Consider the following 22,510-nt stretch of genomic DNA (forward strand, 5'->3'; position numbering starts at 1 on the left):
TCATTCATATCTGGCTGTTCTGTCTGCAGTGCTCCCCACCATAACAGAATTAAATTGAATATGGCACCCCAGTGAATAGAGAACAGCACGTTTACTCAGTAGACTGCTAAGGCCACAAGGCCTGACACATTTTGGGCATGTTGCTGGTAATCATAGTGTAATAACTCACCCTGATGGTCTAGTGGGAGGGGGTCTGCAGGGACGCCTGCAACCCCCTCAGCGGGGACGCCTGCAGCCCCCTCAGCGGGGACGCCCCTCACGCTGTTGTTCTGCTGCTGTTTCTTAGGGTGCATGCGGCGCGCCACTTCCCTATTTATTGGCGCATGCGCGCTGGTGTTATGACGCCAGCGCGCAGTGGCGCAAACTTTTTAGTATTTAAAGTCACAGGGGGTCATTTATAAAGTTCGCGCAGCGCATATTTTTTGCAAATGGTTGTATTGCGCATGTTTTTTGCTGAGCGCTAATATATTGCACTGCTCTGCCCGTCTTTCCGGTTTTTGCGAATTCGCAGTGTGAATAAATTTTCGCAAATGGCGCGCAAATGAGACAGGAGTTTGCGCGAGCGCACCCAATGTGCGAGGTTGTTGTGCGCGAAAATAGCGTTAAATTCGCAGTTTGCAAAACTGTTTTGCGAATATTTTATCCGCCACCAAAGTTGTGGCGTAATTGAGTCGCAGAGTGTGCGCATAAATATTCGCAATTTGCGAATTGTGACATATTTATAAAGCCCCTTTAGACATCCGCATTGTGAATAAAAAATTCGCAATTCTGTATGCACCCTCTTATTCAGCTTTATAAATATAACCATGCGCAGGGCAAATATATTCACTTTGCGAACCAATCTGCCCTGCGCGAAGTTTATAAATGACCCCCACAGTATACATTTTCACATTGCCCGTTATAGGTTCACCTAGTGAGTTCCTGGGAGCTATTTTGTATCCTGTTTGTGATCTGATTCGTGTTTTGACCCCTGCCTGTCTTGATTCTGCTGTCTTCTGTGATTCTGACCCCTTGCCTGGTAAACCGACTATTCTACTCTAATCCGACCCGTGCCTGTCTTGACTTGGTTTGATTGATCTCCTGGTTTGACCCTTGCCTGCCTGACTCCGCTTGTACTCTGCCTGCCCCGACCCGGGCTGATCTGACTACGCCTTGTACCGTGACCGTCTGCCCAAAAGACTTTGCACTACCGTCCTGCCCCTTTCCTTGTTCAGAACCCCTCGCTTGGCACCTCTCTTAATAAGACCTAGTGGCATCCGATTAGCCGAGGGCTGCTCCCGAGGTGAAAGGCGGCTGTTAAAGGCGGAACAGGGTGCTTAGCATTGGTTCTGAATTTAGGGTGCCTACAGTGACACATATGCTGACAAAAATGAGATCACATCTCCTTAAGTAGCCCAATACAACAGTGACCTCTAAAGGTTGTATCACAATTTGCATATGGTCACTACTATACATATTAGAAACCAGCCATTTACTAAGGTTCGACTTGTGTGTTCCACGAAAATTCGAGTTTTCGAGGTATAAAAAACGCTTACATTCGACCTTTGATAAATAACCTCCTGGATGTTGGATTATATTTAACAGTTATTCTACAGCTATATGCCAGGTTCAATTCATATATAAATTGTTTTAAGGCTTTCCAATTGGTTTTTTTTTTGTTTCTGTAATTTCACTTTTATTATTTTTTTTTTTTTTATTGATTTTGTTTTAGAATTACCAAAGGATGCGGTTTATATTTTTGAACTGGTAAAGTTATTTCAGATTATTATATAGGCTAATGCTATCACCTTATACTTCACAGCATCTTGATAAAAACAACAAACATAACCTTATTGTCTTTTATTTAAGATTAAGGAATGTTTGTAGTTTCTATAATAAAATTAAAAGCCACAATGACAAAGGCTTAGTTATAGATTTAGACCCAAACTAGAACAGTATCCTCATTCAAGTTGGCAGACTTGGATGGCCAATAGCAGGTCAGGACTGAGAATTAAAATAGACCCTGGCATTTCAGGTACACAGAGGCCCAATCAGCCCACATATGGGCCCACACAGCCCCCAGCAGCCCACTAAATACTGACTTTCAATGGGACCTTATAGCAGCCCCGCTGGCATTTGCCAGAACCCACAGATTGCCAGTCTGGGCCTGGCCAATAGGGTAGTGCGTCAGCTTCCTAGCCCGAAGTTTTTTGGTTTGTTCCAAAAAAGCAGACGCTATGTTCATATAGCATTAAAATTGAGTTTTGGCATTTCTAAAATGCCTTGTATGTTGTGTACTTAAGGGTATACTGTCACAGGAAATGAAATCTGACATGGGGCTAGACATATTGTTAGTTTCCCAGGTGCCCTCAGGTAATGTGACTTGTGCTCTGATAAACTTCTGTCACTCTTTACTGCAGAGGTCCCCAACCTTTTTCACCTGTGAGCAACATTCAGATGTATAAAAAGTTGGGACACAACACAAGCATGAAAGATGTTCCTGTGGGTGCCAAATGAGGGTTGTGATTGGCCATTTAGTAGCCCCTGAGTAGACTGGCAGCCTACATGAGACTCTGTTTGGCAGTACATCTGTTTTTTTATACAACCAAAACTTGCCTCCAAGCCAGAAATTAAAAAATAAGCACCTGCTTTGAGACCACTGGGAACAACATACAAGGAGTTGGTGAGCAACATGTTGCTCACGAGCTACTGGTTGGGGATCACTGCTTTACTGCAAGTTGGAGTAATATCGTCCCCTTTCCAGCAGACCATCAGCAGCCTATCAACAGAACAATGGGCAGCTAACCAGATAGCAGCTACCTGACACCGCTGCTGAAGGACTTGTTGCATTGCCAAGAGCTCCCTAGCCTCACCTAGTGGTACACATGAGAATAGCACCAAAGCAAGAAAACCTGATTCTCACTTTTAGCAATGTAAACACAATCTAGGGTTCTGGTATAATACAATGGGAAGGCGAGAAACAATAGCTGTCTCAAAGCAGTTCCATTCTGAAGTGCTGGCTCCTTCTCAATGCTCAGAATCAGGCACAATGCACTGAGATAGCTGTACTTATCTGTTATCAACTGTGTATCATGTGCTTGAATGGCTGCCCTCGTTGCTACACAGCAGCTTGTTTATATAAACTATAGTAGTACTTATCTGTTATCTACTGTATATCCTGTGCTTGAATGGCTACCCTCGTTGCTACACAGCAGCTTGTTTATAGAAACTATAGTAGTACTTATCTGTTATCTACTGTGTATCCTGTGCTTGAATGGCTGTCCCCATGGTTACACAGCAGCTTGTTTATAGAAACTATAGTAGTACTTATCTGTTATCTACTGTGTATCCTGTGCTTGAATGGCTGCCCCCATGGCTACACAGCAGCTTGTTTATATAAACTATAGTAGTACTTATCTGTTATCTACTGTGTATCCTGTGCTTGAATGGCTGCCCCCATGGTTACACAGCAGCTTGTTTACATAAACTATAGTAGTACTTACCTGTTATCTACTGTGTATCCTGTGCTTGAATGGCTGCCGCCATGGCTACACAGCAGCTTGTTTATATAAACTATAGTAGTGATTCTGACGTAAACACAAGTCAGTTTTACCAGAGCAGAACAACAGTACATTATATTTTACTTTGATACCCTTTCAGTTTTCGGTTACTGTTTCTTTAGAAACAGAGGAGTCAGAGTCGAAGGATTAATGTTCCGACTCCACAGCCCTGCCTGTACTGCCAAAATCCAACATCAGAAATTATTATTAGTCAAGCAAGTTTTCAAATGAAGTATTCGACGTGCACAAAGAAAAGTTAAATTTATATGCAGAGTCAAGTTCATTTTTATTGGTAGCTGCAAGGTTTCTATTAGCAGATTTGGTTTGCAAAGCAGAGCTATAAAATCACAATGAACACCACTGGAAAACCCCTGCAAAAAATCCAAATACCCACCGACAGAATATAAAGTCTCTACACAAACCTTGATCTGATCGGGAAAAGATAGGGTGCGGATTCAAACATTTAATGTGAACGGAGCTCAGGGAGCTGTACTGATATGGGGGTTTCAGTGGGAAATTCGAAAATGTGCAAAGGCGAAGCGGCAGAGAGAGTGAGCTGAGGACTTTGTAGTTCAGGGACGTGTAGCTCTTTTTGCTCTGCAAAATATTTGGTCGCTCAAAGCTAGAAGCAAATTCCAGAACAAAGAACACAGGCAGCAAAACTCAACTCTCAAACATAAGTACACTAGACAAAAATAAAAGGTTATAATGATAGAACAAAAACTAGTGGTCATTGTTTTGTCTGCTATTTCAGCTCCCCGCCCCCACATAAAATACAACTAACCAAGACAAAAGAAAGAACGTTGTAAAAATGTATTAAAATCTGAATTGTACAGGTTATGTGCTGCCCACATAGTTTTATTTACAGTAAAGTCCTCTGACTGCCGAACAGTGACTTTGGCACAGTGCAGAGTTCCGTCACTCCCCAAAGTCATCATCCTCGGTGGTTCCTGGTTTTTCGAAGAGAGAAGAGGAACTCCACTCACAGTAACTGGAAGTCTGTGAATAAAATGGGGAAACAAGCAGGCATGATTTAGTAACTACAAAACTAGTCCCTTTTCAAACTAGGGAGGGGTTGGGCCTAAGTTGAGAAGAGGTGGCGTTTGGATGTGAGCACTGCTAGTTCTTTATAACCCAGCGTAGTGATGTTCAGGTTGACATCTGACCCGCACCCGACCCAACCTGCCCACTCTATTTATAGGGCCGCGGTCGTCCCACCCATCTCTGGCGTTGGAAAAAAGAAGCAGGTGCGTGCCTAAAAATAGAGGCTGCCGGAAGTGGAAGCTGGCAAGTAAGGTCGCAGGCTACCTGGCAATCTTGTGTGGGAGTCGGCTAGAACCAACCCGATACCCGAGTTTCGGGCCAGCCCACACATCATTAATCCAGCACATTGAAGAAAGCTGTGCTCTGGGGGAAAAATACAATGTATCCAGTAAATGGGATGATGAGCTGTTGTATCAAATTGGAACAGGAATACTGCAAAGCCCTTATTTTGCACCTTCCAGGACTCATACTGGTGTTTTTCCCCCAACTCTTTTTACATTTGAATGCGACTCCCAGGTACAAAAGGGCTGGGGACTCCTGGTTTATAGAAAAAAAGCGGAGCAGTTTGCTTTGCTATAAAGTTGGTTGTAGACTGAATTCCATGAGCTTCTTTCGTTGGATCGCCTCGGATCGCCAAAATGCAGGAGACGTGTCGGATGAAGTCGCAGGCAGCAAAATCTAATTGGACTAAACGAAAAGTAGCAGAACCACATGATAAGACTGTCGAATGAAGACGCACCTTTTGGCGTTCACATCCGACAGTTCTGCCGTTTCGGATGGAATGTAGTTCTTACCTGCTACTTTTCGTTCAGTCCAATTAGATTTTGCTGCCTGCGACTTCAACCAACTTGTCTCCTGCGTTTTGTCGATCCAATGAAAGACGTTCATGGAGTTCAGCCCTTATAGAATGTCCCATTCTTAACTTTTTAATGGTTTATATTCATACTTTTGTCATTTTTGCCTTCCAGTTCGGACTCTTTTCTTCTTCATGTCTGTGAAGCTTCTCATTCATCCATGATATATCTATAGTAATAAAGCAAATCTGTATTTTTTTTGCTAGTCATCCGACTGGCTTTCTCAATTCTGAATTGAGAATGACAGTTGGATGACTAGCGAAACATCTTCAAGAGCAAAAAAATACAGCAAATCCAGTTGATTTGACTTATTACTATAGATACTCTTTTCTTCTTCCAATTTAAAATATTTGGTTGGGGGCCTCTGACCCTGGCAAATAAACTACTATTGCTGTGTGAGGCTATAATTTATAGTTATAGGCTATAGTTTCATTGCTACTCTAAAACGTATCTTTTCTAGGCCCTCTTCGATTCCATTTTGTCATTCAAACCGCTACCCGATTGCCAAGGTAAATGGGACCTTAGCAACCAGATAATTGCTAAAATTCCAAACTGGAGGTGCTGGGGGTGCACACACTAATTCAAAGATTACCAAAAATAAAATGACAACTAAATGCAGACTGGAAGAATGTCACTGTCTACATACATTATACAAAAAAATCAAGTGAACTACATAGCACTAGTTCTACACTACCGAAGCTTCATAAATAGATTCGAAATTATAAACATTCCCCCATATGTAATATAAGGCACTAAGTTTGCCTGGAACAGTAACCCATGACAACCAATAAGCTACTTGCATTTAAACAGGCAACTAGTAAATTCTACCTGCTGATTGGTTGCTAGGGGTTACTGCCAATGGGGCAACTTAGTGCCTTTTATTACATTAACCCAATTATGTTTTGGACTTCTGCATGGACCCAAGGCCAACACAGCCTTTCAGCAGGGAAGATTTGGGCCACCAATAGCTCCAATGTTTTCTATTCCAGCAATGTTTATTATGTGCAATGAAGGTCACTTGAAGTAACCAAAGTGTGAGGTTTTTTTTTTTAATAAAAATACTTTAGTTTTTTTTTGGTACCAAGACCTGTGAGACAGTATATTTTGTTATGGCTTAAGCATCACCCAAGTTAACGGACATGTACAGGTGTGCTCTACACTGTCTTTATTATTAACATGTAATTATATAGCGCTAACATATTTTGCAGCGCTGATATTAAATTTTTAATATATTGTCTATATATTACCATATCTCTACATATACATATATTTTTTTTCATATAAATATGAATATATATGATTATATATACACATACAAAAACATAATACAACCCATACAATAAAACGTTCACATTAATGGCACCATGGAGACCAAAATTCATCATCAGCCCTAATGACAGATGTAACTTCACATTCTGCCGAGGTTTCAGGGAGCACTTGGTTTTGGGGGAAGTACAGCCACAATAACTACTTCATATAAAAAGCTTCTGCTCCTTCAAACCTGACAAAATGATTGACATGCACAGATTATACTTACATATCAATCATCCCTTTTAGAAAGTCTGCGCCTAACATGTCTTGGGGGCTCCCAGGTATCACTGTCGTCAGTATCTTCATTCTCTTCCTCCTCATCTTGGTCATCCAAAATGTCATCCTCGTCTTCTTCCTCTTCATCGAAGGGATCCAGACCAGCATCCTCCCTTTGAAGTCTTTCTGCAAACCATTCTCTCACCTGCTCATAGCCCATGCGAGATTTTGCAACCAATTCATCGAGGTCTTCCTCATTAAGGAATTTATGTGTTAGATAGTAGTCCTTGAGCAGTGCTTTCCCAGTTTTGTGTTTTGGCACCGTCACCCTCTCCCAATTATTTGTCCTTCTCTGACCCTTTGGACGACCTCGAGACCTTCCTCGTCCTCTACCTCTCGGTCTTCCTCTGCCCCTTTTTCTAGAGGACGTTTGGCCATTCATAACATTCTGGTTCTGCCCTTGATAATGGTAGAACCATTTCAGATTGTTATGTTTACATGCATACCTTGTATCTCCAAACCATCCCACAATGTCACTTCTAGCAAGTCCAGTTTGTTCCGCCAGCTTATCATATTCTGTAGTTGATGGCCACTGTGAATTTACGAATGCACTTTTAAGGATGTGCAACTGTTCTGGGGACTTTTTTCCAAGCTTTGCAGCAAATATCGCCCCTGACCTATTTTCTAAAGCATCACTTTCCATTAAATTTGCTTCCACCTCTTCTTTTATAGTAGGGCCTGCATTACTTTCATTAAGGTCACTTGCTTCCTCCTTTATGCCTGTAGATCTCCTTTTCTCTGAGAACCAGGCATCAATCTCTCTTGGTGTTAGTTTAGTCTGAACCCTTAATTTGTTCACCTCCTCTTCCGTAGGTACAGAGTTTTTCAGAAAACTCTCCTCTAAAGTTTCAAGTTGTTCTGCAGTCTTTTCCTTAAACTTCTGAGGAGTAAAATCTGGAAAAGGATTCCAAGATTGCCTGCTACGTTGTGGTGGTGGCACGAGAGTAGGAGAGTCTATTGTTTCATCACCAGAATCAAAGATCATGCCACCAGCTTCACTAGTGAAATGAATACCATGACTACCCTTTGAATTCCTTTGGTTGTATCGTGTATCACTAAACCATTTTTTGATCTCCCCTTTTGTGAGACCTGTCAGTTTCATTAAGCGTTCAATTTCAGAATTATGCGGAAATTGGCTTTTTAAGTAGCTAATTTTCAGTGCATTCAACTGTTCTTTTGTTTTCTTTGAACGCATACCAGCATCATAACCCATCCCGATGTGTTCCTGCTTAGGTATTTGGGGAGCAGGGATAGTCAACACCCGTTTTGTTTCTGGTGCTGGTTGGGTGGTGGGCAGTGGAGCCTTTTGCAGCTGGGCAGTGTTTCGAACACCAGCGACAGTTAATGCTATTGGTGTAGTCACAGGTAATGCATTTGTGCCTGCAACCTGGGCGAGAACAAGACTTGGCTGACCTACTATTTGGCACGTTTGAAAAATAGAAGACAAACCATTGGCACCGGAGGACAGCTGAGCAGGAATCACTGTAATTGTCTGAGGGATGGTATGAACTGTACCGTTACATTGCTTACGTCGAGCATCTTCCACTTCTTCAGGTGTCCAACTCACACCATGCTTGAGGCGCTGAGCAGAGAACCAGATTTTCACCTGCTCTTCTGTGAATTTGGTTTGAGAAGTAAGAAGTTTTATTTCGGAGACTGTGGGGTAGGGAAAATTGTTGTAAGCACTGAGTAACAGAGCATTGTTGTCCATGACAGCATTGTAGCTGGGAATGCTATTTAAAGGTATTAAGACTTTAGAAACGATGTTGCAATTCTGTTGTGCCTGAACAGCCGTGATAACTTGTGCTAGGCCAGATTGAAGAACATTTGCCGGAGTTACAACAGTACTGGTGAGTTCTGGAGAATTAGCGATAAAGCTATTCATTGTTTTAGCTGGTTCTGAAATAGGTGGTGGTGCCTTTTTTTCGGTCTCCTCTTGCAGTTTCACCTTTTGGTCAATCTCTCTTTTTACATCGGTGTCCTCTCCACAGTCGTCGGCTGCGTTTTGAGATACTGTAATCCGCTTCTTGTCGGACTTGTCCTTCATCAATTTCATGATTGGCGTCTTGCTAATTGAGATTCCAGGGGAGTTAGGCTCATCCTGTTCCTGGTTTTCCTCTTGAACAAAACTGCCATCAAACGTTAAATCATTAACCGTTTGTTCAAAAATGGTCTGGTTGTTGCGCTTGACCATGGTTAACTTAAAGTTGTCCTCTCCGGGATGGTACTTCATGTTGTGCTCGGAAAGAGAATCATACCGTTTAGTTAGAAAGTTACACTCCACACAAAAATAGGAAGAATTTAGCACTACATTAGGGTGCTCTGAATCGACGTGGAAAGTAAACATATTTAAGTCCGGAGTCTGAAAAGAACAATATTTACATTCGTAACCACCTTCGACAGTTTTATTTTGTTGATTGTCTGAATCATTGGGTTCTACCACATCTTCTTCACTTGAGGAGTTCTCTGGAACAGGGTTCCCCACTGGTGTAGGAAGAGGGGGCCTTTCTTCTGTATCAGAATTAACTTCCAGATCAGGATCATGCTCGCTTGCGAGCACCATGCATGGTGTTGTGGATTTCCTTTTACTTGCCATAGTGCAATAAATAGTCTTTGAGAAAGGTGCAGGTGGCAATACCTGCTATGGAAACACCCTCTGAAATGGCTTATTTGTAGTTTTTTCGCTTATGTTAAGTATTTTAACATTTGATTTGAAGCTGTAGTGCAGTATTAGTAAGTGCCATGATGGTGCAAGGTACCTATGGAAAAGCACAAAAATGTTTTAATTATTAAAAATGCTGCTAACATAAAAACCTACTCAAAGGAGCAACAGAGCCTACTGAAGAGGGTCACTTTTCACCTATAATCCTCAATTTCTGAACTCACTGCTGGGACCGCGGAATTTGTTCAATATGGTCTTTGATCTCACTGATCGACAATGTACGGAATATTCCTGTACACATGGGATTAGGGATAGAAATACTTGTTTGATGTGGCCTAGATGTATATTATGAAATGGGGAGGAGCCACAGGTGATTAGAGGCAGATATTTATTAGCCCATCAGGTACTCTCACTGAAATCCCCCATGGGGATCACACACAACATTTGCACCTTTGCTTTTTGTTACCTAATCATCCGATATATAAAGTAAACAGATATGTCAGAATCAGCAGGCCACCATACATGTACCAATCATTGTACGTGCACGCTCAGTTTTAGGTGACCACATTTTAGGATGATGGACCTCCAAAAGGTTTTGAACATATAAAGCACAAAACAGAGGGAGGATTGCTTTTATAAAGGTTGTTGAACTTCGCCAACATTAATATTGTTATTTTTAAAAGTCAGGGAGCATTAATTCATATAATGCACATGCTATATATCCACATATTTGTTTGTACCTGGGATGCACTCTGGCCAGTAAAGTTATGGATGTTTTCTTTTTCCAGGAAAGGCAGTAACCCTTATGTGTAGAACATAACTAGCAAAAGCCCTAGGTTCCAGGATCAGTAACCCAAGTACAAGGCTACCTTGAACTCATTGGAGCAGGTGGCAATTTATTACATATTTAATTTTATTAAATTAACAACAGCCCAAATAAATAATCACCATAAATCAATTGCAGTGGTTCCACTTTTTCAGGCAGGTGTAAACTGAAACTCACTAAAGACTGGTGATAAGATTATGGTGGTTGCATTACCTTTAAGGCCAATGTTCCACTTTGTGTCTTCTCTGCTGATAAAGAACATGACAATACTAGATACAATGAGCAAGCAGTTTTGGGATAAAATGTGGCCTGCGAATACAGTGACAGGCGAAATGACACCGATACCAGAAATGTGAAGTGCGAGATTAGCCTGAGGGTTTAGTATGTAATTGTAGGGGCATTTCTCTACTTAAAATACATGATAATGTCTCCTGGGTGCAGTCCATAGAGAGTTAGTGAATTCACATGACAGGTCTTAGTGTGAAAAAGCTTCAGTCCTTAAGGGCAATGATACAGGGTGCTACTTCATGCCTTTGTATGCGTGTTTGAGCAATAATGTGATTTGAGTGTTTTAGCAGAGACAATTCCCAGTACTGTCTATGGCAGGGTATTTTCTAGCGTTTAGTAGCCACGACAAATCGCAAGTGCCAAGTAGCACCCTGTATCATTGCTCTTATTGTGGAGGCTGACATTTCGACCTTTCTCAAGTGCTGCCTGAAATAATAAATTATCCATAGCTACTACAAGAAGGTTTCACTCTCAGGAATCATAATATTTATTATAAATGACTAACGTTTCGGCTACCTTTCTCAAAGTGACACCTAGGGACCTAGCCAAAAGGTTAGTCATTTATAATAAATATTATATGATGAAGTAATATTTTGTCCACATTGTTTCATAAAAAAAAACTTGTGTCGTGAGTACTTTCTGGTATTTTTTGATTAATGGTAAGCACCCAGCCTTTCTTATCGTACTGATGTACGGTTCGATTGGATCATCCCAGATATTGCCCATCCGAAGGTGAAAGATCCACTTATTCGGCCACCTGGTGCATAAGTAAACGTATGGCTAAATTTAAAAACACAGCGCTGGCAGAGCATTAAAAAGGAGAATCTGGTGATATCAATGAGTTCAAGACTTCAGGCTGTCATTGCCAGCAAAGGGTTTGCAACCAAGTATTAGAAATGAACATTTTATTTTCAGTTTTTTAATTTGTCCAATTACTTTTGAGCCTCTGAAATGGAAGTGATTGTGTTAAAAAAAGGCTTTAGTTCCTCACATTTTTATGCAATCTTTTTGTTCAACCCACTGAATTAAAGCTGAAAGTCTGCAGTTCAACTGCATCTGGGTTGTTTCATTTAAAATGCATTGTTGTAATGTACAGAACCAAAATTAGAAATATAAAGTCTGTCCAAATATTTATGGGCCTAACTGTATATGTGGTGTATATGTGGTATATTTATGTATATGTAGTATATTTATGTATATGTAGTATATTGGTGTCTATGTGGTGTATATGCAATTTATTGGTGTATATGCGATGTTTTGGTGTCTACGTGGTTGTCTATGTGGTGTATTGGTGTCTATGTGACGTATTGGTGTATATGTGGTGTATTGGTGTATATGTGGTGTATGTGTGATGTAGATGTGGTGTATGTGTGTATATGTGGTATAAGTGTGTATATGTGGCGTATTGGTGTATATTTGTGTACATGTAGTATAAGTGTGTATATGTGGTGTATGTGTGTATATGAGGTGTATATATGGTGTATATTTGCGTATATGTGGTGTATATATGGTGTCTATGTGGTGTATTTATCCACAGGGGGTGATGGTATGTCAGGCTTTGAGGCCAGTCAGCCAGTGACAAGTAAGAGGACTGTCCCCCACACACTAAGTGCTGCTGTGAGTTATTAAGCAGAGGAGACAGACGCTCTGGCAGTGATTTCCCACGGGCAACTGAACTGACAGGAAGTACAACAAGGCCTACACCCCGCGCGCGGTCCCTGCACTGCCCCCACCCCCTGAGGCCTCCAGCTGAGCCCCGGCTATAGGGCGTGACTGGCAGCCGCGGGCCCTCATCGCATTTACCTGATCCGGCCGTTAACTTCAGCGCTCGGCCGCCGCCTCCTCCCCCTGTTCCGGCAGCAGCACGGCGGCCATCTTTATCTTACACATCCCAGAGACGCGGCAGCAGGCCGAGCTGGGAATAGACGAACCCACGGGGGATCTGACTAACGGGCAACCGATTCCTCTCACGCCCGAAACTCATAATAATTTCCCTGAAGTAAAAACCAATAAATGATTGTGTGCGGGGGGGGGGGGTTACAGTAAAAAGGGGGACGGGCTCCTCACACGTACGAGGGTCGGACTCGGATTTATTTTTTTTTGGCGGTAATTGGAGGCGTGGAAATTGTTTCTGTGGTAAAAATGTCTGAAATGGGTCCTCCCCTCGTGTATTTCTGCCGCAAACTACAGGGAAATGTTTCCCATTTGGCTAAAAATAAAGGGAAATGTGTTTAGATCTGGTGACGTCACTAATGTGCTTCATTTTAGTTTGATTAATGACATCATGGCAAATGGCCCCCGGCTGTGTATAATGTGACCTCATGTGAAATACACGGGGAATCCAGGTTTTAGTTGTAATCGACTTTATTAAATGTATAAACTGAAGAGAATGTACGTGTGTTATGTACAGTAATACATGTTGGGGGTTTTATTCACTGGAAATCCAATGTGTCACCGACGCCTGAACAGCCGCCATTGCAACGAGGGTGGAATCCCACCGAACCCCGGCCTTAGGGTCGCCACCTTTTCTGGAAAAAAATACCGGCCTTCCTATATTATTTTTCCTATTAATAACATTGGCATCAAGCATCATTTTTACCGACCAGGCCAGTAAAATACCGGCCAGGTGGCAACAACATTCCTCATTCTACCTGTTCCCCTATACCAGGAGTAGGCAACCCGCGGCGCCGGAGCCTCATGCGGCTCTTCATCCTGCTTGCTGCGGCTCGGTCTTGTGGCTTTGCCTGTCATGTTGTCTTTACAGCCCTCACACCTGCTGGCAGCTTCTTGGCGGTAAGCATCGTACTCTCAGGAAGCCGCCATGAGGGCTGTATAGATGTCCCAGGAGTGACAGGCAAGACCGAGCTGCTGCAAAATGATTCATCATGGTCCTTACCGCGGTCACACACTCAAGATCAGCATGGAGCTTCAGAAACAGAAGTCACATTCAAGTAGACCTGTCACTAGGATTGCCACCTTTTCTGGAAAAAAAATACCGGCCTTCCTATATATTTATCTTTTTTTTCCCTATTAATAACATTGGGATCAGCCATAATTTTTACCGACCAGGCAGAGAAAATACCGGCCAGATGGCAACCCTAGCTGTCCTGGATTATCCATCTCTCCTACCCATGTTTCTTTACAAGCAATCATTCTCTACCTGTCTCTTCAGCCATTTCAAATGTTACCCTTATTCAGCATCTATATAATTTTTGTCCATCTGTCCCTCACTCAATCATCTGTCTACTTCTCTCTATATATAAACACGTTTCCCCCGTTCTCTATGTTATAACACAAATCTCTTTCTCATTCTGTCCATATCTCCTTATCAATCTGCTTCTCTAACCTATTGCCAGTCATGATGCTGTTCTTGTAACTGTCATTCAACAAATACCTATGTTTGTCTCTTTAGCACCTTTCCCTCTCTCACCCTTCTTTTAATTTCTTATATTCCAATTATCTATCCATCTATTTCTCTGTACATTGGCCACTCTACTTGTGCCCATCATCTAGTCACCTTTTGTATCTTTCTCTCTAACCATCCCTCACTCTATTTATAACCAATACATGATGGATATATGCCATCTCTGGGTGAGTACTATGCCAGGGTCCAAAAGCACTTGGCAAATGATCAAATAGGCACAGTAGCTCACTTAAGACATTAGTGCAAAGTCACCAAATTATCTTCTCCTGTCTGCATACCTCATCTCAGCCACTCTCCCTCCTGACGCGTTTCACACCATTGGTCGATCAGAGGACTTTGCACAACTAAATGTCTTAATACTGTGCATATTTCTTTGTCTATATCTCCCCATCTGTTATTTTAACAATATATTACTCATTCTATCTATAGTCAACTTCCAACCAAACTATTCTCATGCTATAGACACCGACCATCTATCCCTTCTTCTATCCATAGCTTTCCATCTTACCCCCCCCCTATAACGTACACTACAGTGTTTGCACCCATGTGTTAGAGAGGTTAGTCCATTCAGTTCTGATCTAGACAGTTGTCTTGGAGTCTTCAGCAAGTAAACCATTTGCGACAAAGCTGCCCAAGCTGCAGAGCCCTTCAACATCAGTTGTTGAAGTAAGTCTTGTTCATACCTGTCCCTGCTCCTATTGCAGTCACATTGCTTGTCTTTACAGTATATGGCTAATGTCACAGTCAGTTTGGAAAAAAAAAAAAAGTCATAACGGAGCTCTCTGTCAGTGCTTGGCAATCTATGGGAAATGGTGCGGGAAAACAGTGCGAAAAAACCCCTAAAAACATCAAGTTATAGGACAAGTAAACCTTAAAAATAAGAATGTTAAATTAACGAGGAGGCTATTCTAAGCACTTTTGCAATGTACATTATTTTTTTATTTAATTCCAAGTTATTAAAGGATACATTTACTGTTAATATAAATGAATTTTGTTACAACAGCGCCACCTGCTGGTCATTTTCTGACCAGTCTGACCACCAAGTAGTCAAGGAAGTTGTCAGGAGAAAGAAAGAGGCTGCTCTGATGTTTTTCTGCTTAGGAAAGATTTGAGAAAGGTTTCTAATGTTTTTATTTCCATAATGCAGAGCTTTCAGGATAATGGATCCCATGTGTTTAGTTTTATTATTAAAGTGAAAAGAAATCAAATCTAAATTGCTCTCAAATTATAAGCTTTTAATCACCAAAAGGTATGACCCATGGCAAAAGGGAACCCAGTGGGGTACAACTAGAGCCAGACGATTGGAAAGAAATTATAGTTTTATTTCAACTCTTAGTAAGCACAAGAGAAACTCATACAATTTAAAATTATGCATCAGACCTATCTTACTCCACAATAATTGTATATTATGAAGAAATGTGACTCACCTAACTGTCCGAGATGTAAAGCTCAGACGGCTAACTTTATATATCTATGTGGGACTGCCCTTGCATTCAGAAATTCTGTCAGAATGTTATGGAATTTGCAGAACTGGACTTACAATACTCAACCCGGCTACTTGCTTGTTAGGCCTCCTGGACTCTCTGGTGCCCAGAATAAACACAAGACAATTAATGAGACTCCTTCTCTTCTATGCCAAAAAAACCATCGCTTTACACTGGATGGGACCATCAACTCCATCACTCCGCAAACGGATTACCGAGTATAAGCAGAGTTTTTCAGCATCCAAAATGTGCTGAAAAAGTCTACCTCGGCTTATACTTGGGTCAGTGGGCAGTAGCTGAGATTGCAGTCACTTTTAATCATTCCTATACCAACAGTTCACTTGGGGAGAGACTGCAATATCACACAGCACCCTCTGTTGGTTATATGAAAGAATAACAGTGCACCCTCTGTTGGTTATATGAAAGAATAACAGTGCGCCCTCTGTTGGTTATATGAAAGAATAACAGTGACTGCAATATCACACAGCGCCCTCTGTTGGTTATATGAAAGAATAACAGTGACTGCAATATCACACAGCGCCCTCTGTTGGTTATATGAAGGATTAACAGTGATGGCAATATCACACAGCGCCCTCTGTTGGTTATACGAAAGATTAACAGTGATTGAAATATCACACAGCACCCTCTGCACATTGTAGTGGGACAGTGGGACAATGCACACAGTAATCCGTTTGGCAATTCTTTGTCACCATCAACTTTGAAAAGAAGTCCGGTTGATCACTGGGGGGGGTCGCTTTGGCGGAATGTGCGCTGCTGGGAGACAGGGCTGTAGTTGTGTCTAGGCTTATACTAGAGTCAATAAGTTTTCTTAGGTAAAATTAGGTACCTCGGCTTATACTCTAGTATATACGGTACCCTAATTAACTCACAATTGGAACTATGCAAATGTACCTATTTGGCCAGAGGATGCCGATGAAGTTTGAAAATATCTTGTCTCCTTGGCTAGACTCACCAGCCACAACTGTGCATTGACTGGCTACTCTCCAGCTCTTCTCTCCTTTCCTATACACTATATTTTTAATTAATTAAAACAATAAAAATAGCCTTTAATTAAAAAATAACTACATTGTTTGGGGGTGTAGTTTTCCTTTAATAGTGCTGCTCCAGCAGACTTCTGCAGTGAAATATGTTTTTCATATTTTTACATGTCAGTTTCCCAGGTTCCCCCAGTCATGTGACTTGTGTTCTGATAAATTCAGTCACTCTTTACTGCAAGTTTGAGTTATATCCGCAAATGGATTACACTAATTAACTCACAATTGGAACTATACAAACATACCTATACCAGAGTATGCCCGATGAAGTTTGAAAATATTTGGTCTCCTTGGCTAGACTCACCAGCCACAACTGTGCATTGACTGGCTACTCTCCAGCTCTTCTCCTTTCCTCGCTTTCCTATACACTACATTATTAATACATTAAAACAATAAAAATAACCTTTAATTAAAAAATAAATAACTAAAGACAAAAAAAAATTAATAAAAAAAAAGATTTGGATAAAATGGAGTCTATGGGAGAGAACGTTTCCGTAATGCAGAGCTTTCTGGATAACAAGTTCCCGGATAACGGATCCCATACCTTATAAATAAATAAAAAAAATTAAAAAAAACAAGCCCCTTTTGTTTTAGCCGTTTATTTAGAGAAGCAGCCAGTTATGCAGGAGGTGCATCGGCGATTCCATATTCTTATTACACTGATTGTCACAAATAAAGACTATTTTAAGGACAATATACCATATTGAGAACAAGCACTGCCAAAGTGAGATGTACAAGATTTCACAAAAGAACCCACTATCCTGGAAGTTGAAGACAAACTCATTGGCACAGCTTTGTATTTACAGTTTTTCCCCCTAATATTTATACTTAAAGAATCCATATAAAAGAGGGGAGGAGGGTGATATACAAATGTGAGAAGCACATTAGTATAAAAAGCAGTTATTGCCTGGGTATCTGAATAATACATCTTCAATGAAAATATTTACAAGTAAATAGAACATTTAAGCTGAATATATTATATAGATCACATCTGGCAGGTCAAGTGAGGTAAAATCCATATATTTCATTTTTTGAAGCGGTTTATTTCGTCTTCCATTTCCTGCAAAACAAATATATATAGAGATATATCAGACTAAAATATATTATAGCCTTCAATTGTATCTTTCCTACTCGAGAGGCAATCTCTGCTCTTGAACATCCAAAACTTTGTGATTTATATACCTTTTTCATAACACTCCAGTTCTTTCAACTACAAAGACCAGAAGAAAGGCAACTGCCACTAGGTGGTCGAGGGAATGGAGCACACCAATCTATATTTTTGTAATTTCTTGTAACTCTGGAATGCCACCTTGTAGCAGTTAAATTCAACAAAATGCTTTAAATTAAAGGGCATGTACAGTCAAAAAATAAAAATTGAATTTTTACTTTCTTTAATGAAAAAGAAACCTATCTCCAATATACTTGAATTAAATGTGTACTGTTTTTATAAGAAACCTGACTGTATGCAGTGAAATTCCCCTTTCATTTACTGCTGTGGATAGTAATTGTCATACAGTCCCTAACTGCTGAGCAGGGAAACAATCATACTTATGAACAGCAGGGGGAGCCCCTGCCTTACTTCCCAGCCATGCAGAACTCAAGCAGCTTTGTTTGTTTCCTTGTAGAGATTTGTATTGGATTTTATTTTTGCCTTTACTTCCCCTTTACTGTTTCCAACTCCAGCTGCAGGACAAAGATCATGGAGCCAGATTTAAACAGATAAACTGGGATTTTATTTGGAGGATTATTGTGCTGCAGCCACTGGTTCTGCAGAGTTGGAGAAAGTTTGTATTAAACAATACACAAACTATAAAATCCACATTAGATTACATGACAACACAGGACCCAGTGCAGTCTGTATATTCTGATTATTAATCAGTCTTGCTGTATCAGCTTCTGGCAGATATTATTGTGCTATTTTGAGAATTGATGATGATCCCTAAGCAGCCCAGACGACACGGAGCATGTGCACAGTCTTGGTCTTGCAAAGATGTTTAACAAAGTTACAAGATGGTGACCCCCTGTGGCTTTAAAAGCATAAATCATTTGTTTGATTAGGCTTGGGATACAGTAAGTTTATGTTTAGTATACAAAATACAGCATTTCTAGCCTTATACTATTTTTGACATTACTTCCCCTTTAATAGCAAAGACTTCCACTTGTAATCTACCTTTATTAACAGCGTTTTATCGTAGTCCTTGCGATGTCTGTATATACACTGGCTGAGTAAGGCATACATCTTTTCCAGCTGAAATACATTATAGTCATCGCTTCTTTCGACAGCTTTGTCCAGAAGATTCTGCAAAAAGTGAAACAAGGATTATGTTTTTGTTACCCAAAAGAATTGGAGAGAGAGAGAGAGATACTTGATGATCGTGGCCGTGAGTGCTTTCGTGGACTGCTATTGATATTTTGGCTAGTTCAGTCAGCAGCACTTGGCTGAGGGATGCATCATCCTTAAAGGGATTCTGTCATGGGAAAACTTTTTTTCCCCCAAAATGTATCATTTAAAGGAAACCCCCCAAAATGATTATTTAAGCAATAGACAGTTTATATCAAATTAAGTGGCATATTACAGAATCTTACCAAACTGGTATATATATTAATATAAATATTGCCCTTTTACATCTCTTGCCTTGAGCCACCATTTTGTGATGGTCTCTGTGCTGCCTCAGAGATCACCTGACCAGAAATACTGCAACTCTAACTGTAACAGGAAGAAGTGTGGAAGCAAAAGACACAACTCTGTCTGTTAATTGGCTCACATGACCTAACATGTATGGTTTGTTTGTGTGCACAGTGAATCCTATGATTCCAGGGGGCAGCCCTATTATTTTTATTATTACCCAATGGCACATACTACTAGAAAAGTATATTATGAAAATGGTTTATTTACATGAAGCAGGGTTTTACATATGGTCTGTTTTATGCAATATATTTTTAGAGACCTACATTGTTTTGGGGGGTATAGTTTTCCTTTAATAGTGCTGCTCCAGCAGACTTCTGCAGTGAAATAAGTTTTTCATATTTTTATATTTAATTTTGAAATCTGACATGGGGCAAGACATGTCAGTTTCCCAGGTTCCCTCAGTCATGAGACTTGTGTTCTGATAAACTTCAGTCACTCTTTACTGCTAGTTTGAGTTATGTCAGCCCCCTACCTTTCCCCCCAGCAGCAGAACAATGGGAAGGTAAAGAGATAGCAGCTCCCTAACACAAGATAACAGCTCCCTGGTAGATATAAGAACAGCACTTTATAGTAAAAATCCAAGTCCCACTGCGACTCCATCAGTTACACTGAGTAGGAGAAAAGGACTGTCTGAAAGCAGTTCCATCATGAAGTGCTGGCTCTTTCTGAAAGCTCATGATCAATGACCCAAGATGGCTGCCTACACACCAATATTAAACATTTATTGGTTCAAGAATAACATTTTAAATGGTAGAATCAATTATTTGCAATGGACACAGTATTTAGTAATAAAAAGTAAAGCATAAAAATCATGACAGAACACCTTTAAGATAGGCTGCTCTGTTATCATTTGTTCTACAATCAATGGGAGGATTGTGCCACCTTGACAGAAGCAGCCAAGGTATTCATGTATGCACAGTTAATAAGTCAGAATATTTTAGACTTGCCTTAAGTTGCTGATGATCAACATACAAGACCGGGGTTGGTTCCGAAAGCAATGCCATGGCTTCTTCAACACTGACCAAATGCTGCTGTTCAACCTGAAGCTGTCTTCCACGGGTCATGCGCACAAAACGCACATCTATAAATTTAGAATACATCCGTAAAAGTGAGACCGATACGAGTGCCACTTCCAATGTGAATAAGTGTACTTTAACATTCTTTTGATTAGTGTACATTTTTTTTTTTTATATTTATAACTAAATACTAGGGTAATAGTCTAATGGGAGTCACTGGCTGGTGGTAGAGTCCTGCATCAGGTTGGGTACAAGCAGGTTATGTGCAAAATAGCAGGTATTCTGCATGTAGGACTTGTAGGCTTTGTGTAACCACAACCTGGAATAAAAGTTTTGCTTAGAGTCTGCTGGAGATCTCCTTCCTTAACTATTTTGATTTACTGACACAGTGGAGTTGTTGGCACAGAGCAACTTAATTGGAAGCAGAACAATCAATTTCTCATCAGCTGTATAGATCACCAACAACCCTTTACTTTGGACCTGTAGGCTTGCTACAACATGACTTCCATTTTCATGGCGGCTGAAGGTTGGATCGGTAAATTTGCAAGTTGCTGATTTGGGTTTTACAAACCAGAGCCACGTAGCAGGACTCCACTGGATGGTATCTAAGACTAGTAGTTGTGCACAAGGAGTATGCAAGAGATGTTTCTCAGAGAGATTCAAACAGTCACCACTCACCAACGTTTCTTTGCTCAGGTTGGCTATTACGATGGACCAAGAAGTGTCACGTTTCTCATAAAAGTGGCATGGTGGGGGTTTCAATAGCTAAAATCTTAAATACTTGACAGGGTCCCAAATGTATGCCAGAGGCCATAGGGTTAAACAAGTAAAGGATGCAGCAAAGTCGATAGGTCGCTTGGAAACTTTGGAACCCCGTGGCCTTAAAGGGGACGGAAACCTAGTCGGCGCAAACCCCCCGTCCCCCCTCCCGTGTGTTGCCCACCCTCCCTCCTCCCCCCTGGCCTACCCGTCCCGCTGGGCAAATGCCCCTAACTTGTTACTTACCCTTCTGTGCAGGTCCAGTCCAGGGAGTTCACCGACGACATCTTCTTCCACGCGATCTTCTTCCTGCTTTGAACGGCGCATGCGCAGTAGGATCATTTCGCTGGTTTGGATCTACTGAGCATGCGCAAAAAGTCAAGCGCATGCGCAGTAGATCGTACCGGTGAAATGATCCTACTGCGCATGCGCCGTTCAAAGCAGGAAGAAGATCGCGTGGAAGAAGATGTCGTCGGTGAACTCCCTGGACTGGACCTGCACAGAAGGGTAAGTAACAAGTTAGGGGCATTTGCCCAGCGGGAAGGGTAGGCCAGGGGGGAGGAGGGAGGGTGGGCAACACACGGGAGGGGGGACGGGGGGTTTGCGCCGACTAGGTTTCCTTCCCCTTTAATTGAGATATAGATTTCATATTCCAGCAATTGCTTTTTTACAGAAGCATTTATTATGGATATAAATAGTGTCTATGGACACAGGCAAGTGTATTGGAGTAAACCTTGTGACCATTCTGCAGTTTATATAAACTGGATGTTTTTATCATGGATCTGTATTGTCACTTGTGGATTATGCCAATAGATGGAGTGATTCTAAAATATGCTGCACTAAAATTGTAAAACAGTTGCTTGAAAAGGCAGTGTTGGTGGCCACACGCTACAGTTCTGATCTTTCCAGGGAAAACAGTTTGTTTCAATACGTGTAGAGCTGAATCGTCAGATATACAGATAGAAACAATAGAATTCTACCCGTATCTGACAATTCAGCACTGGCCGATGTTCAGGTGCCTTCAAAGGAACCCGATCAAAATTTTACAACTAGCTGGACTGACAAGCCGACCAATAACCAAGTCTTCTGCCGATATCGGTCATACACACACTGGATATTGTGCGGAAATTTTTTTGTACAATATTATCGGTGCATCTATGGTAGGGATGCACCGAATCCAGGATTAGGTTCAGGATACGGCCAGGATTCTGCCTTTTTCAGCAGGATTCGGCCACATCCCTTGCCCGGCCGAACTCTAATTTTCATATGCAAATTAGGGACGG

At 41.2% G+C, this 22,510-nt stretch overlaps 2 protein-coding genes across 3 annotated transcripts in view; both read right to left on the reverse strand.

The window, feature by feature from the left end:
• Positions 1-3,808: 3,808 nt before the first annotated feature.
• On the reverse strand, positions 3,809-12,848 carry zhx1.L (zinc fingers and homeoboxes 1 L homeolog). The gene is made up of 3 exons (XM_018268253.2): positions 12,604-12,848; positions 6,975-9,783; positions 3,809-4,538 (listed from the first exon to the last, which is right to left on the reverse strand). The coding sequence occupies exon 2, from the start codon at positions 9,618-9,620 to the stop codon at positions 6,978-6,980; it is 2,643 nt and encodes an 880-aa protein (XP_018123742.1). The 5' UTR covers positions 9,621-9,783; positions 12,604-12,848; the 3' UTR covers positions 3,809-4,538; positions 6,975-6,977.
• A 4,498-nt stretch (positions 12,849-17,346) lies between these two features.
• The window catches only part of atad2.L (ATPase family, AAA domain containing 2 L homeolog), a 59,650-nt gene continuing 54,486 nt past the window's right edge, over positions 17,347-22,510 (reverse strand). For both annotated transcript variants that reach the window (XM_041566629.1, XM_041566628.1), the window contains exons 26-28: positions 20,400-20,533; positions 18,934-19,062; positions 17,347-17,823 (exon numbers count right to left, since the gene is read on the reverse strand). In XM_041566629.1, the coding sequence (XP_041422563.1) occupies positions 17,788-17,823; positions 18,934-19,062; positions 20,400-20,533 (299 nt within the window). In that variant the 3' untranslated portion in view covers positions 17,347-17,787. The remainder of the gene's footprint in view (positions 17,824-18,933; positions 19,063-20,399; positions 20,534-22,510) is intronic.

Source organism: Xenopus laevis, chromosome 6L, assembly GCF_017654675.1.
Source record: "Xenopus laevis strain J_2021 chromosome 6L, Xenopus_laevis_v10.1, whole genome shotgun sequence".
In the NCBI taxonomy this organism is placed as follows: Eukaryota; Metazoa; Chordata; class Amphibia; order Anura; family Pipidae; genus Xenopus; species Xenopus laevis.